This window comes from Peromyscus leucopus, chromosome 8a, assembly GCF_004664715.2.
Source record: "Peromyscus leucopus breed LL Stock chromosome 8a, UCI_PerLeu_2.1, whole genome shotgun sequence".
NCBI lineage: Eukaryota > Metazoa > Chordata > Mammalia > Rodentia > Cricetidae > Peromyscus > Peromyscus leucopus.
The window spans coordinates 55,423,985-55,439,606 of NC_051085.1; the positions used below are offsets into that span (position 1 = coordinate 55,423,985).

General features: G+C 46.8%; 1 protein-coding gene across 2 annotated transcripts in view; it reads left to right on the forward strand.

Annotated features, from left to right (window-relative positions):
• The window catches only part of Smoc2 (SPARC related modular calcium binding 2), a 132,260-nt gene that overhangs the window by 62,404 nt on the left and 54,234 nt on the right, over positions 1-15,622 (forward strand). Inside the window, exons 5-7 of one of the 2 annotated variants that reach the window (XM_037200505.1) lie at positions 1,480-1,527; positions 4,761-4,844; positions 6,355-6,429. In XM_037200505.1, coding sequence (XP_037056400.1) covers positions 1,480-1,527; positions 4,761-4,844; positions 6,355-6,429 — 207 coding nt within the window. The remainder of the gene's footprint in view (positions 1-1,479; positions 1,528-4,760; positions 4,845-6,354; positions 6,430-15,622) is intronic. The other variant, XM_028866604.2, reaches the window with a different exon arrangement.

Sequence of the window (15,622 nt, forward strand, 5' to 3'; positions counted from 1 at the left end):
TGTGGGTAGTCCTCTGTTCTTGCCAGGTAGGCTGGATCTATAGTTTAACCAAGTACATGGGCTGCAAGATCAAGAGTCCAGTGCCCTTCCCTAATTCATAGGCACTCCCCTTACATTGATTTCCTTCACCAGAAATGCCCCCTGCATCCAATAAAAAAGCCACCCCCCCCCTTAGAAGGCTCCCTTCAGGAGACAGAAGCTCACTGGTAGAGGACTTTTAGCATGCCCTTCTGGTGCTGGTCTGGAGAGTGACAGAGCAGGGCCATCCCACTGTGGACACCAAAGACAAGCAAGCACTGTGAGGAATCCAAGGTGCTCCGTTGGTCCTGGATTCCCTTTATTTTCCCACTGTCCTGGCTGCAGACCTGTGCTGAGCTCCCTCGACAGTCCTTCATGCCAGCACCTTGCAGGGAGGCTGGGACAGAAAGCCGCAGAATCCTCGATCCTGGACAGAATCCAGACTCCACCAAGTCAAACTCCCTGTGTCACTGTGTTTGGATGGCAGACTGTGTCATCAGGGACACTTGGTTCTGTAACAAAGCTCTCTCATGCAGATGAAGATCAGCATAGAACTATTTTTGGCTAGCGGTAAATGCTAACTGAATGAGGGGCCTGATGAGAGAACCTGGGTGTCCCGGGGAGAGCGCTGGCTGCTCAGAGAGAACCTGCCCACATCCTCCTGTGCCCCCACCCCTGCCCCGGGAGTGGTGGTGGGGCCCTGGTTAATCTCCGTTCTGACCAGAGCTTTTTTTTTTTCCTGAGACCTTGGGCAGGTGGCGATATAGAAGTCGGGATCTGACGCAGTTTTAATGCATTGGAAGCAAAGAGACACTGTCTCTGATTTGTGGGGCCTCGGTCCACACTGTGCCGCATCAACACCTTTCTCCACAAAGCAACAAATAGGATGTGTGGTGAATGCATGGCCCTCACATAGAAGGGAGACAAGTTCAGTAGAAACACAGGCACCCACAGCATGTCTGTACGGGGAGCAAGCATCTGAGCAGTCCTCAGCCTGTCCCTCACTGCCCCGAGAGCTTCAAACTCCTCATGTCTTTCAGTGGTCTGTGTCCCTCTAGAAAAGACAAGTCTGCGATTTTCCTTCCTGTAATCAGACTTAAACTGAAGCCAAGGATTTGGTTTTCTTTAGCTTTGTACCCCGTCTGTACCTTGTGGCTCCAACACTCATCATGGGAATGTGTGCTGACAAAGAGACCCTGGCGTCTTTCAGGTGCATCTATTGCCATGTGTAAAGGTCTTCCACACTTGCTGCAGAGCTTCAGAAATGGGGACTCTCCTGTGCTGCCAGGACTACCACTTTGGGTGACAGTTCCCCCTGGGGTGCCAGGGATGTGTGTAATTTAACTAGAACATGAGAGTGCACTTTGGACTTATCAAAATGGGATGATGGAGCTGCTTTCCTTAGTTGATGAAGCCATTTGGTAGGGTTTTATAATCCCATTCTTTATTTTCCTCTCTTAGGTTCAATAAATGAAAAGTTACCCCAGCGGGAAGGTGCAGGAAAAGCAGGTAAGTATCTTGAAATGAATTTGCACGATGATATAGAAGATTTGATGCAACTGTACCTTTAAATGACCCTCAAGTTTAAAGCTCAACTATGTTGGAAACTGTTACCCAGATCTTCCAGCAGCATGGATCCAGCCCTGCCTCCTGCTAGTCCCCTGTAGGGCAGGCACTCCACTCAGGGGTGTTGGCTATAGCTTGTGTGGGGACCCCTGACAGGGGGTCAGGACTTCTGTGGGTGTGTTGTGTTCAACTGTACATGTGTCATATAGTACTGTAGTGTATGAAGACAGCTATGATGTGTCAGGTAACACAGTGGGTGTGGCAGGTTCAACTGTAGGTAGGGATGCTGTGCTCTACTATGATGCATCAGGGAACACTTCAGGTGTGTGAGGACAACTTTAGGTGTGTCAGGTAAGACTGTGGATATGGCAGGTCCAGATACTACTGTGGGTCTATGAGGACCACTGTACATGTGTCAGGCTGAGTTGTAGGTGAACTACATTGAACAGGTGTGTCATGTTCAACTCTAGGTGTATCACGTTCAACTGTAGGTGTGCCAGGCAATACTGTGGGTACGTCAGGGTCCCTGTAGGTGTACTGAGTTCTATTGTAGGTGTGTTCAGTAACTCAGGGAACATCAAGAGAGGCACTCAGTGAGAGGATAGAGGTTCAGTATTCTGGTTTCTCACATATTCCCAGCCACAGAGATTACTGAGGACACTGATAGTGTCTGTGAGAAGGTGACAGATTTCTCCTCGGTAGGTGCTCTTCTGAGGAAGAGGCAGGCAGTTGCCTTTTTTCTTTAGGGGCCACTTGATGGTTAAGTTCATCTTCCCCTGGGCTATAACCTGCCTACTGAGACAACTTGGGAAGATTTGTCCCTTTGTTCCTTGACCTTCCTCCGTTTCCACCCCCTAGTCCCTGGGACACACATTCTGCTTTAAGTCTTTGAAGTCAGGAGAGATTTTCAAGATGAAATGAATTTTTTTTATATAACCATAAACATTTCTCTCCTTTCTTCCATGGGTTATAGTATAATAAACTTGATAAAGAGAAGCAATATGAAGACCAGACAAATAGAGCTGAGTTTACTCAACCCCGTTTCTGAGGCATAAATTGAAAGTCTCTTGGCTAGGAACTGGGCTTCCTGACCTGGGACCAAAATCTTTATAGTGTTAAGATACATGCATGGAATAAGTACAGAGAGACCCAGGCAGATGCAGAGAGGCCCGGGTGATACAGAGAGGCCTGGGGCAGACACAGAGAAGACTGGAGCATCCACAAAGGCTTGAGGTATGCTCCGAGGAGTCTGAAACAGGCACAGTCCTAGATCATTTAGTCTAGAGAACACCTGAGGACTCATGGGAGGGTGCTTTTGTGGCACTTGGTGGGAGAAACCATGAGGTAGCTGTGGGTAGAAGCAGTGCAGTTTCTGGCTGGAACAGGAGGACATGGGGGTGCATGGTTTGCACTGGGAACAAAGATGGATGCTCAAGTGATAACAGTTGCTCCTAGTGCTGGTTTTTAGGAAAAGAAGTGACAGCTTGTGGGTAGAGAGTTAACCGAATTCTGAGAGGAGGGAGAGGCAGATGATTCCATCGCCCATGAGTATCTCGTTATTGGGATGCTCATGGGGTCCCCTGGATGACACCCCTGAGGAACGGGGATATGGGTGCAAAATGAATTCAAGGAAGAAGCAGGCTCTGGAACTGAGCTCCACTGCTCTCTGGACACACACACACACGCACACGCGCACACGCACACGAGCACACACACACACAGTAAGACTGTGTTAGTGAAGCAACAGTCCAGGCTTAGAGAGAAAGGAGGGACACGGCAGAATTGTGGAGGGAAAGTATGGCTCCCCTGCTTTATTGACCGTCCCTCTGTTTAGGTTGAGCTTCCCATGGGCCTGTGGTACCCAGACACAGCATCCCAAGGGCAGGTGGGGAGTTGGGTGGAGGGCATCCCACACAGGGGCCTCAGCTGGATGGACAGGGCCTGGGCACAGCTCCACCTTCAGGCTGGACATGAGCTGTGCCCACCTCACTCTGCGCAGCCAGGCCTGCCTTCATCCAGTAGGGACCCTGTGGCTTTGGGAATGGCTCATCAGGGGGACCTGCTCCTCAGCAGTTACACACCAACACCCCAGGACTTACACATGCTGTTTAAAGGCTTCTCCTATGATCGTTCAAGATCCTTAGTATGTTAAATTTGGTTTAAATGCGTAATTCATTCCATTTTATTTCCTTAGAAAATAAAATAGTTCAACAGCAGACTTCCCCCATGTCACTGCAAACGTTAGGCTTGCATGTTCCACATAAGTCATGTTGCGTTTTTGATGTTTGGACAACAAACTTTTGTCAAGAGACTATTTATGATAAAAGGTTTAAAACATAATTCTCCTTTGCTCTCCTAAAAGCCTTGTGTGGGGGCTTCTAGACAGCTGGAGGAGGCAGTGGGGTCCCAGCTAGCTGAGCCCCATGTCCAGCCCTTGTCTTATACACTGATTGTGAAATGACTATCAAAAAGTCTGGGGCAGACATGAAAGAAAGCAGTGGGGAGAGAGTTGCAGAGACCAGGTCCCTAGTCACTGCTACGTCAGGTCCTCCGACCCTGAACTTCCCAGGGAACCCACAGGAGGTGGTTAGTTCACTGGTGGTTATCCTCCACGAAACGGGGCCGTTCCTCTCAGTGTTCACCCTGCCTTCTCACCAGCTCCTTCCCACACCGCGGCCTCCCATGCTTACTACTCCTAAGAGTCCCCTCTGTGACTCCACCGCTAACTGGTTGGAAGGACAAGAGGGGAAGGGAAGCCTTGCTGGACCAGACTGTGGCCCCCAAAGTGGCCTCTGCATAGGAACACACACAGGAATGGATTTTCCGCTCCTACAGTGGCCCCCGTGGATCTTTGTCCTCTTCCCCACCTTGTGGCCTTTGCAGACCAAGTTTATTTCCTAGAGCGAGGCCCCTTTGCTCACAGTTTTCCCCTTGTCCCTCATTGCCCTATAATGGCCACTGCCCTGATGGTTTGGAACTTCACCACCCAGAGTCTGCCATGTGGGCCTTGGCTTTCAGGTTCCTGTAGCATTTGAGAGTAGCAGCTCCTAAGGCAGCCCCTTGGTGCTGGCTTTTGCTCTGTGCTGGGCTGTGTGGGGAGGGTCTGTGGGGGTGGTTTGCAAGCCCTGGGCTCCAGCCTGGATGCACACTTACTTAGCTTACTCTCATGATTGTAGTCTCCTTGCAAATCTTTTCCGTTCTGAATTCAGATGATGCTGCAGCCCCAGCATTGGAGACTCAGCCCCAAGGAGATGAAGAAGGTGAGCTGGTGACGGGGAACTGGGTGGGGTTAGGGAAGGATGGTCAGGGGCTGGGAAGTGGTACTGAGTCACTGTGGGTACGATGCTATTCATAATCTGGACACATATAGAAGGGTTCTGCCTGATGTCACTCACTTGTGAATCTAGAAAGACTCCTCAACCCAAACTGTACACAGAAAGATAACTCCTGGGAAGGTCAGGAAACAGACAGGTCAAGTGACATCGAACTGTGCTTCTGTAGGTCTAGAGATGGAGAGCAGATGAGGACCATGATAGCCCGTCATGTGCCTGTTCCTTCCTGAGAAAACTCTCCAGCACACACACATGCAGTGCAGAGAATGAGAAGTAGACACTTTGCTCGACTGCAGACATCAGTTCACTGTGGGTGTCAAGAAATCAGACGGATGTCTTGATATAGATGCAAAATAGTCCAGGGCAGGCTGGCTGTGTGTGGCCATTTCCAGTGTCACAAGGCACCATTGCTTTTCCTGGTGATTTTCCACATTCTGCTGAGCAGAATACCTTGGTAGTCCTTTTGTTAATGGAAATGGATGCATTCAGGTTTTTCCAGGTTGTGATAACACGTGCTATTTCCCTACTTATGTAGCTGGTCTTTATGACAAGAATAGATTTCTGATGTTTACCTTTAATGGATTGTCTATGACATTGATCATGTTCTCAGGTCAAATGGGGGCAGCTTTGGGGAAAATGTATAAGGAAAGCACAACATAAAAAACAAAAGACTGGAGTACGGAATCGCGCATGCTTTTCAAATAACAACAGTGACTAGTGTGTGCTGGAGGGACTCTGGGTTCTGCCACGTTAACTCTCCGGCCCGTAGAACCCCAGTCCACCCGTGAGAATTCAGGGCTGCCTGTCCTACATGGAAGGGGGTTCAAACCCAGGCAATGTGCACAGTCTGTGTTCTCAAGGCAGAATAATGATCCTGCCGTGCATAGCCAATCACATTTGGTAAACAGTTTTAAGGGGATACTTTCCTCAATGGTGTTATGTGAAAGTTGTATTTTAAATATTTTATTTTGTGTTGAATCATTCGACTAATCGAGAACCTCATGTACATGATGAGTAGCTACTTCCACCACATGGCATGTGTTTGTGCATTGGGCTGCTTCTTCCCTCGCTTCCTCTCTCCCTTCATCCCTGACTCAGGGGTTGTTGGGGATCAAACCTAGGGCCTCCTGTGTGCTAGGCAAGTTACGACACTACTGAGTTACACCCCCAGCTCACACTGGAGTGTTTTGTAACACTTAGGACCTGCCTTTATTCAAACAGTTTTTAGTTATGCTTTTGGATTAAGAAAAAATATATTGAAGATTTTATATTATTGTCATGTGCATTCAGCCATTTTTAACTGTGTGTTTTAAAAGGTGCAGTACACCTTTATCCATTATACTGGTGGGGAGGGCAGGGCCAGGGCACTTACTGAATTCCTTAGCTGAGGGACTCCATGCTTCCTGATGAACTGTCCATCATCTTGTTGTTTCCCTAGATATTGCATCTCGTTATCCTACACTCTGGACTGAGCAAGTTAAAAGTCGGCAGAACAAGACCAATAAAAATTCAGGTAAATCGGGACCTGGTGTCCTTCCGTAGAAGAGTATTTAATTCAGGAGTTTTACCTTCTGCAAGTTACTTAAATTTTTTTTTTTATTAGATTCTCTGTATTCTCTGAAGGAGTTCTGTGTAGCTGTGCAGTGGGCTGTACTTTCAGGCATGTGTGTATGTGTGTGTGGGTGCTTGCATGCGTGCGTGCACGTGTGTGTGTGTGTGTGTGTGTGTGTGTGTGTGTGTGTGTGTGTCTGTCTGTCTGTCTGGGTGGTGGTTGTTGGTGGTGAGTGCTCTCTTTGAGGCAGTTTCTGAACTGTCTGAAGACTTGGCTGTTTCAGATTAAAGCCTCCAGATGTATGGACTATACCTACTCCAGAACAGCAGTGACAGAACTGACCTTTCAAAGCGACGACTTTGACATTTTGTAGACAAGCCATGTAGCTCGTTAGTGACCTCCTGGTTTCAGGAGTTTATGGAGCACAGTGGGTGGGTGTCCTGCTTGTTTCCTCTGGGCTTTTGTAGGATCCGAATCTGCCCTCTGGGTTAGTGGATAGGCAGCCAAGGAAGGTCAGGGTGACCACAGGAATTTCCTGGGATTGACCTTGAACATAGAGATGAGAGGCAGCCACTCCCAAGGGCATCCTGGCACAGAGTGACACTGTCTGGGCTGCGTGATCCTTTCAAAGAGCATATCTGATATGCTACAGAAGAGCACTAAGCTTGGGCATCACACGTCAGAATAGGAAGGATCTACACGACTCCATAGACAACATAAAGAGGCCCGGCTGTCAGGAAGAAGGCTGTCTCTGGTGGTGTGCAATCTCAAATCCTCAGGGGATCCCTGTTTGGAAAAGCTTGCTGACTTGTGAGACCAGGGGCCTGAGTGGTGCCATAGAAGGCTTACATGGAATGGCCAGTGGGCTCCTGAAGAGTGAGCGCCACCCCACAATGCTCCCTGCCCGTTCCCTCCTGGCCCTGGCTCTGAATGGCTGAGCCTCACCTAGTGCCTGATGGAGACTTTCCCCTTTGGCTGCTCTGAGAAAGGGTAGAACCCAAAGGTTTCACTACCAGTAAGTATGCAAATGGCAGGGAACTTTAAATATAATTTTCCTCAGCAATGATTGCTATAGACAACATTCCCTGTTGTTTTAGTTTTATTTCTGTAGCTAAAACCAAAAGCATCTTAGGGTAGGAAAGGGTTTATTCAGCTTACAATTCCATGTCACAGGCTATCAATGAGGGAAGTCAAGGCAGGAACTCAAGCAAGAACTTGAAGGCAGGCCTGCTCACTGTTCCCCACAGCACCACCTCAGATCAAGGAACTCATTTTGAAGCCAAAGAAGTGTGGAGGGCCATGGAGGATGCTGCTTGCTGGCTTGCAGACAGGCTTGTTTATGTCCAGCATGCTTTCTAGACAGTTCTGGATCATTTGCCTAGGAAAGGTGCCTCCCACAGTAGACTGGGCCCTCCTTTAATTAACAATCAAGATACCCCCCTCACAGATATGCCCACAGGCTGATATGATCTAAGCAATTCCTCAGCTGAGGCTTTTCTCTTGAGTGACTCTAGGCTGTGTCAAGTTGACAGTTAAAGCTAACTAGAGCACCTACTGTATAAAAAGTCACCTGTGTGCTTCTCTCATAACCTCAAAAGTGATTTCATTCAATTCTATTGCCATACTAATAAAAGGTATCTCAGTGGTTAGAGTGCTGTATGCTCAGTGTTTAGAGTGCTGTATACTCAACCCTCTCATATACAAAATAATTAGTGTATGAGAAAATAATTAAATCGTTGCTTGTTTCCAATGTATTGATTTACTGATGGATCTTGAGAGCGTCTCATGGGAAAAGCAATATGGCCACGATTGATTTTGATCTGAGAAACATGCAGATGATTATAAACACAGCCATTGGAAACGTGTAGTTTAAAGGTACATTTAATTGTGCTCTGGAAGAATTTCAACTTAGGCAGATAACTCGTAGAACAATGGCATCAGCTCTCAGCCACTATTGGCAAAGCATTGGGCAGATTATAACTAACCTTCAACAACTGAGCAAGCTTTCAGCATATTAAAAAAAAAAAAAACGCTTGAGAAAAGTCTAGTTTACCTATAATAGCAGAGGTTATCATAGTTTATTTTAAATTTCTATATATGAGTATAACTCAAAACAGAGACATTAAGTTGATTTGTAGAAATTGGTTATGAAACTATTAGGTTTTGTTTATGTTTAACTGTTACCTACTTTCTGAGGGTCAAAAAAAATTAGCGCCTACACGGTGTCATAGGACATTCGAAGCAGTACTAGCGGTGGTGCTGTGAATACTCTCAGTGTTTGTGGCCTGGCTATTGTTAGCACCATGAGAAGAATTTTGTTTGTATTTAATTTCTATTTTTAAAGCTACCTTTACTTACAATCATCTTTGGCAGACATAGAGATGTTTATTTAATAAAATATTTAAGGGTCGGAATGGAGACTGGCTGTGAATGGTGGGGAGTTTCTGTCCCATCAGCAACTCCCAAATACCCAGCAGCCACTTCCCAAATTATCACACAGAGGCTCATATTAATTATAAATGTTTGGCCGATGTCTCAGGCTATTATTAACTAGCTCTTACATTTAAATTAACCCAGTTCTATTAACCTATTTATTGCTATGTGGTCCATAGCTTACCAGTCTTCCAGCATCCTGCTTTTTAGGAGGCTCGTGGCGTCTGTCCCCACTCTGACTTTCTTCATCTCTGTCTTCAGTTTTAATGGTACCGCCTAACCTTATTTTGCCTTGCCATTGGCCAAAACTGCTTTATTATCAACCAATGAGAGCAACACACATTCACAACGTACAGAAGGACATCTCACAGCTATTGGCAGCAGAGTACTTTCCTACCTGGGTTTTTTTCCCAGGTTGACAAATAACAACAACTATGACAGCAGTAATTTATGAGTTACTACTCTGTATTTTAAACATTGACTTACCTGATTGCTCTTTTACAGTTAATGGCAAACTGGAAATGCACAGAGTAACCATTCTCACAAAGAAAACACAAGGGACCCCTAGTCAATGAAATTTACACATAGTAGCTACAAAAAATTTTTATTTTCTGAATTAGTAGAGTCTTGTCAGCATGTGTTTTATGGGCTCTTGTGGTGCCATTGTCTTGTTAAGCAAGCAAAAAATCAAAAATCAAATAGGTAAATCTCTCTCTCTCTCTCTCTCTCTCTCTCACACACACACACATACAGAGAGAGAGAGAGAGAGAGAGAGAGAGAGAGAGAGAGAGAGAGAGAGAGAGACTCAGTGCCATTATATTTTGATTACTAGACCTTTTCTTGGTTGGTTCACCTCGTAGGAGAATCAATTAATGTACATTAAATGAATGAGTAATTTCTTAATTTGCTTTTTACTAAAGAATATATTATTGTTCAAATTTTCCTGTCAATATAAAATGGAAGTTGCTCACTTCTTTCTGTTCTTGAATCATCTTACTATATTAAGATTATTTTTTTTTACTCATAGGATATACATTGACTACAAAGTGTTTTGGATGGAGGCTTTGTAAAATTCTTTTATGTGCGTACTCACCTATATATTTATTAAACATATATGAATCTAGGTCACATTCTTTACTGTGATGTATATAGTTCTTTTTTATCTTTTATCTCATCCTTTAAAAAAACTTAAAGAGGCTCAATTTTTGTCTATTGTATTATCTGTTAACAGCATCACAAATTAAATGTTACTCATGAATTATGAAAACCAGTGTATATAGGGTTTGTTGTGGTTTGGATGAAAATGGGCCTGCATAGGCTCATATGTTTGAATGCTTGATCCCCAGTTGGTGGAACTGGTTGGAAAGGATTAAGAGGTGTGGCTTCGTTGAAAAAGGTGTATCACTGAGGGTGGACTTTGAGGTTTCAGAGGCCTACACCATTTCAGCTGTCTTTCTGCCTAATGGATGTTGTTTCAACATGTAAGTTCTCAGCACCATGCTTACCTGTCTTACATGTCCCACCATGGTGGTCAAGGACTCTACTCACCTCTGAAATTGTAAGCAAGCTCCCAATTAAATGCTTTCTTCTCTAAGTTGCCTTGGTCATAGTGTCTCTTCACAGAAATATAAAAGTAACTAAGACAAGGTTTTATAATCCATTCTAAGTAAGGAGCATACTCCAGAGGATAAGCCTGAGCTCTGGACAGTTTATGACACTGAGAGGACCTGACTTTCATGGGATGGTGATCAGAATAGGAACATCTCTCTGTACTGTTAGAGCCATGGGCAGTTGAGCCAGGTGATATGCCCTGGAATAAAAAAGAATCATAGACATGAGGTGCTAGGTGGGTCGCTATCTTCTGGGAAGAGAGGTCTTTCAGTGGGGTGAGTGACGAGCATTTCCAGCAAGATTTTGTTTGGACCATGTTTGCATGCTGCAACCCCCTCTGCAAAGCAAGCATCACCCTTTACAAAACAAACAAACAAACAAACAAACAAAACAAGAACATATTTTCAGAGATCACAATTGTTTCCAAATGACCAAGAACTGGATGCTTACTCTAACAATGCTCCAAACTTCTCTCAATGTCTACAAATGAATGAATAGCTGGAGGTGTTTTGACATAGGTCATATACGGAGTAGGGAGTAGAGTATGAATTCAAGAAATGTCGTTGGAAACTCTTTTGTAGAAGGACAAGTGCCCTGGGAAGGAGAGCTGGGTAAGGGATGGCAGGGAGCCTGCCTACAGCCTGCCTCGGGCCAGCAGAGTCCTTCTGATGATCAGAATCAAGTTCAAATGTGGACCAAACTCACTGTTCTGCCCCCTACGCTTCCTGTGCCTGAGCTGTAGTTGGGAGAAGTTACAGGGATGTTTTTCCAGGTGAGAAAGCCACAGCTACTTCTTGGGGAGCCTTTGAAAGGACCCGGAGGCTCTGTCATGGCAGGGCTTCTGTGTCAACCCTGCTCTCCAGGCACAAGTGCTCTCTGGCTTTTTGCAAGGACCTTTTTGGCGACTTCAGTGGACAGGTACAGGTCGACCTGTCAGTTTTTCAATCCCTGGATGGACACCAGTAGCTTCTCACTCACACAGCTCCACCGTGCTCTCTCCCTCTGACCTCCTCTCATACGGAGCACTTGTTCCTCAGTCTCTCTTTAGCCAGTGTGAGTTAGAGCTGCCATCAGCATCCAGCCAGGACATCTGGTCAATGGCTGACTACATAAATTCAGACAGAAGAAATCATGTGGAGATAGCCATCCAAAGCCTGAGAGAGACTCATTGCTTCTGTCTTCTGCATCCACACTCTACAGCAAAGCTCCCAGGTGCCTATCCATCAGAGCCTAGGTAGTGAGCACTGGGGGGACCCAGAGACTCTGTGCCCTACCATCCTCCTCATGTGAGCACGGTCCATGGTGATGTAACCTGTCCATTGCCTGGGGGGTTGACAGACTGGGTTCTGTGGCCAAGGATAGAATCATTTCAAAATGGGGCCAGACTGGATTCAGTCTGGCAGAGACCTCCCAAGACACCCTCACTGCTCACTGAACCCCACACAGAGCAGCAGGGGAGAGACATCCTCTCAGAGACTGTGGTTAGAGGGAGGTAAGGCTGAGCTCACCTCTGGAGGGAGGCAGAGGCGCTGGTGCTTATTCTGGCCACTCCTTCTAATCCCTGCCATTCTACCTAGTGTTCAAAGCCTCAAGATAATCTGCAATGGTTTTATGTCTATGGTAGCTATAGCACCCACCGTCTAGGTGAACATCTATAGACCTCGAAGGTACCCTACTCAATGGGCTCTGGCTTGAGCCGGTGGCCTCCACAGATGAGCTTGTCCATTCAGGGCTGCAGGAGGGAAAAGGCCCAGTGGGAGCTTCACACCAGGTGGGGCAGCAGTGACCACCTTCCACTTTCCTCACCCCTCCATGGACACTGGAATATTACAGAAGCTACTGCCAGGCCACGTGGGAGCCACATGGACCTCAGAGCAGCCAGCCCCAGTGGTACTTACCACCAGGATCAGAATGGAGTTCACGGAGCACAGCATCCGCAGTTACCCCCCTTGCTAGCTGTGAGAGGAGGGAGATGGTCCGACTCCTCTCTGTGTCAGGAAGATCTTTTGAGGCTCCTTAAGGTAAGGAAGGCTCTGTTACGCAGAGTGGCCTGCCGCAGGAAGAGAGCTCTCCTCACTTCCCACCACTTGGAAGCTCTGAGAGACGACAGCCGTAGCCTGTGGTAGATGAGCTACGGTGGGCAGAGTGTCCATGGTCACCAGCTGCTAACTCAAGGGTGGGTTCTGAGGGCTGCGGCTCCCTGCGGCTGGCTAGTCTCTGCAAGTCATCTTCCCCACGTCAGAATTGCTGCGGCTTTACTTCCAGCTGTCTGCAGGCAGCCCTCCCCGGGTACTGGCCAAGGGCTGGCCCTCACCTGTGCCACTGAAGGGCTTCTGGCTACAGCCCCTGCGCCAGCAGTTGGACATTCCTCCCCCTCGCAGTAAGAGGTGGAGAATCTGGGCCCTGACTGTCTCACTGCCTTGTTTATTTTTTTAAATGCAGAGTGGAAGACGTTGAGTGTCTGTTTTTTCTCTCCCTCCCTGGCTCTTCCCACAGCTCTAGAGCCCAAGGCTGAGCCCCGCAGAGGTCCGGGGAGAGCGCTCCCTGTACTCAGTCTTGCCTGCAGACGGCTGGACACAAGCTAGCCTCTCTGTCTCCCTCAGGCCTCGCCGACTTTTTCTTGTCTTTCTGGATTTTGCACAAGCTGGAGCAAACACAGAGGCCTGGGTTGTGTCTTCGTCGGACACCTCCTCCCCTCCCTCTGTCCCTCCTCAGCAGTTAAACACTCCTCTGGCTCATGTCCAAGAGGACATCCTTGATGGTCACCATGTCCCGTGGTTTTATGGGACCCCCCTCAGTGGAAATATTTTCTGCCTTATTCGGGATTGATAACTTTTGCTTTATTGCACATATTAAAATTAATGCCAAAAGATAATTATCTTTTAATTCTGCTTTAAATCAAGCTAAATTGCATTCCCTAGGGGAAAATAATATGAATTACATTTCATCTGTAACTTTTAGGTTCTTCCTTCTCTTTTTGTCTTTTAAAAGCAACATTATAAAACCATCAAAATACCATTTAGACTCTAAAATTATAAAGCTTTGGTCATTTGAAGAGATCAAAATCTATAAATTACATAATTCCCATTAAGTGTGGCTGTAACCATGCATGATTTTAAAGTGTTCCTTATTCTGCTTAATGTACATGACCAAGTTGATTTAATTTTCCTAGCTATATAGGGCTGTGTTAATTTCAAACATGCTTAATTCTCAGATTTCAATGTTCAATCAAACTGTAAGTGATCAGAGTATTCAAAGTTCAGAAAGAAAAAAAAAGGCAGTGAAATCGAGTGGACTCTAGTTTAGGCTGGTTGGAAACACGCCAATGCATCTCCATGTAGAGAAGCACATTTGACTTTATTCTCTGAAAGGAAATGAAATTCAATTTGCCATAGAATCGCTAGGTCTAACAGGAGTCTCCTGTGCAGGCAGGGCTGTGCAGAGCTCTGAAGGAACCTGACTTAAACATGTATTCATTACCTGCTAGTGTTCCTCTGCAGTCTAGCTGTGGTAGGGAGAGTCCAGGGATTGTGCTCCGGCAGATGCAGAGTACAGGCTCTGGTATAAGCCCCTTGGACACAGGAAAGGGGCTTGTGTATGAGAACTAAAAAGAGGTAGTCTCTTCATGGCAGACCCTGCTAGCCAGGCCCTGTGATCCCCCTCATCAAACCTGGAAGAGTGGCAGGCATCAGATAAGGCAGAGGAGCATGGTGAAGTCTCACAGGCCAGAACACAGCCTTTTCCAGATGCACTTGGAGTCCGTGGATTCAACAGCCCAAGGCAGTGTGCTCCTCCTCCCAGGCAGCACCGGACTAGCTGGAGCCATTCTCCTAACAGCCGTCAGGGCTGCTGAGGCTTCGAGTCCTCCAGGCCTTGGGAAGCACAGAAAGTGAGAGGCTCTGGGCTGAGGCTGCCTCTCATCATGGAATCCTGACAGAGAATGTGGCATCTTGAGAAGGTGATGAGGTCTACCCCATAGGAAAGCACCAGTCCTCAGTCCTGTTTTGTCACGGGTACCCAATTAGCAAATAAGAAGGGAACTGACATACAGGTATGAGGGTCTCAGCTTAGTGCCCAGCTTGGCAGATGGCAAGGACCAGGGCTTTTCTGAGAACCCTGTGTGTTCTCATATGACTAGGTAACTAATTAGAGTTTAGAGGATTCAGATACTGGGAGTTATAACAGTAGGGTGAAAGGCACCAAGGATTTACCTGTAGTTGTGAGCTCTGTGAGGCCATCCTTCATCATGAGATGGTCCAAAGCACAGGCTGTGTGAAGGGCCACGTGTGCATTTCATGCTTGAGAACAGAACGTCATAGAGGAGATTTCACCACGATGTTCTGTTCTACAGTTTCCTCATGAGTTGGAGCATGTGTGTGACTCATCTACAAGGGAACCCGTGTTTGGAAATGACCACACAGTTGAACTGAAGTTAACAGCCATACCTTCACCTGAGAAGTCAACCTGCTCTAAGTCAGTGTCCTTTCATCTGTGGCCACTTTCTCCTTCACTGGGGGACGTTAATACCTGGCGTTGGGTGAATAGTAGAGAATGTTATTATCAGTCCCAACTCTTTCTCCTGGTTCATCTTCTCTGCAAGGGACAGAGTGAAGCCTCTTTCTTCACCCCTTGTAAACCACTGGCTGATTGACACCCTGGCCGAGCACGAGACATTAGCACAGTTACAACAGGCTGACTGCCCTACACATTTAAAAACAGAAAGCTGGGGGGGGGGCGGGTCAGTGGTTAGAAGCATTTGCTGTGCTCCCATGAGGACTGGAATACAAACTCCCCAGAAACCATAGAAAAGCTGGATATGTAGTATGAGCACCTGTGATCTCAGTGCCCCTACAGGGAGATGTGAGACTGAGACAGGAGCGTCTCTGGAAGCTCGCAGCCCAGCTAACCTGTGTAGACAGTGGAAAAAAATAACAAAGGCGGCCGCCTGTCTCAAGCTGGGTGGCAGTCGAGGGCTGGCGCCCGTGCTTGTTTTGTGACCCTTCACACAAATGCTGGGGTGCATGTGACCATATTCACATGCATGGATGGACATGTGCATACATACTGTGCATACACACACACACCCGTACACCTCTCTATGTATATACAT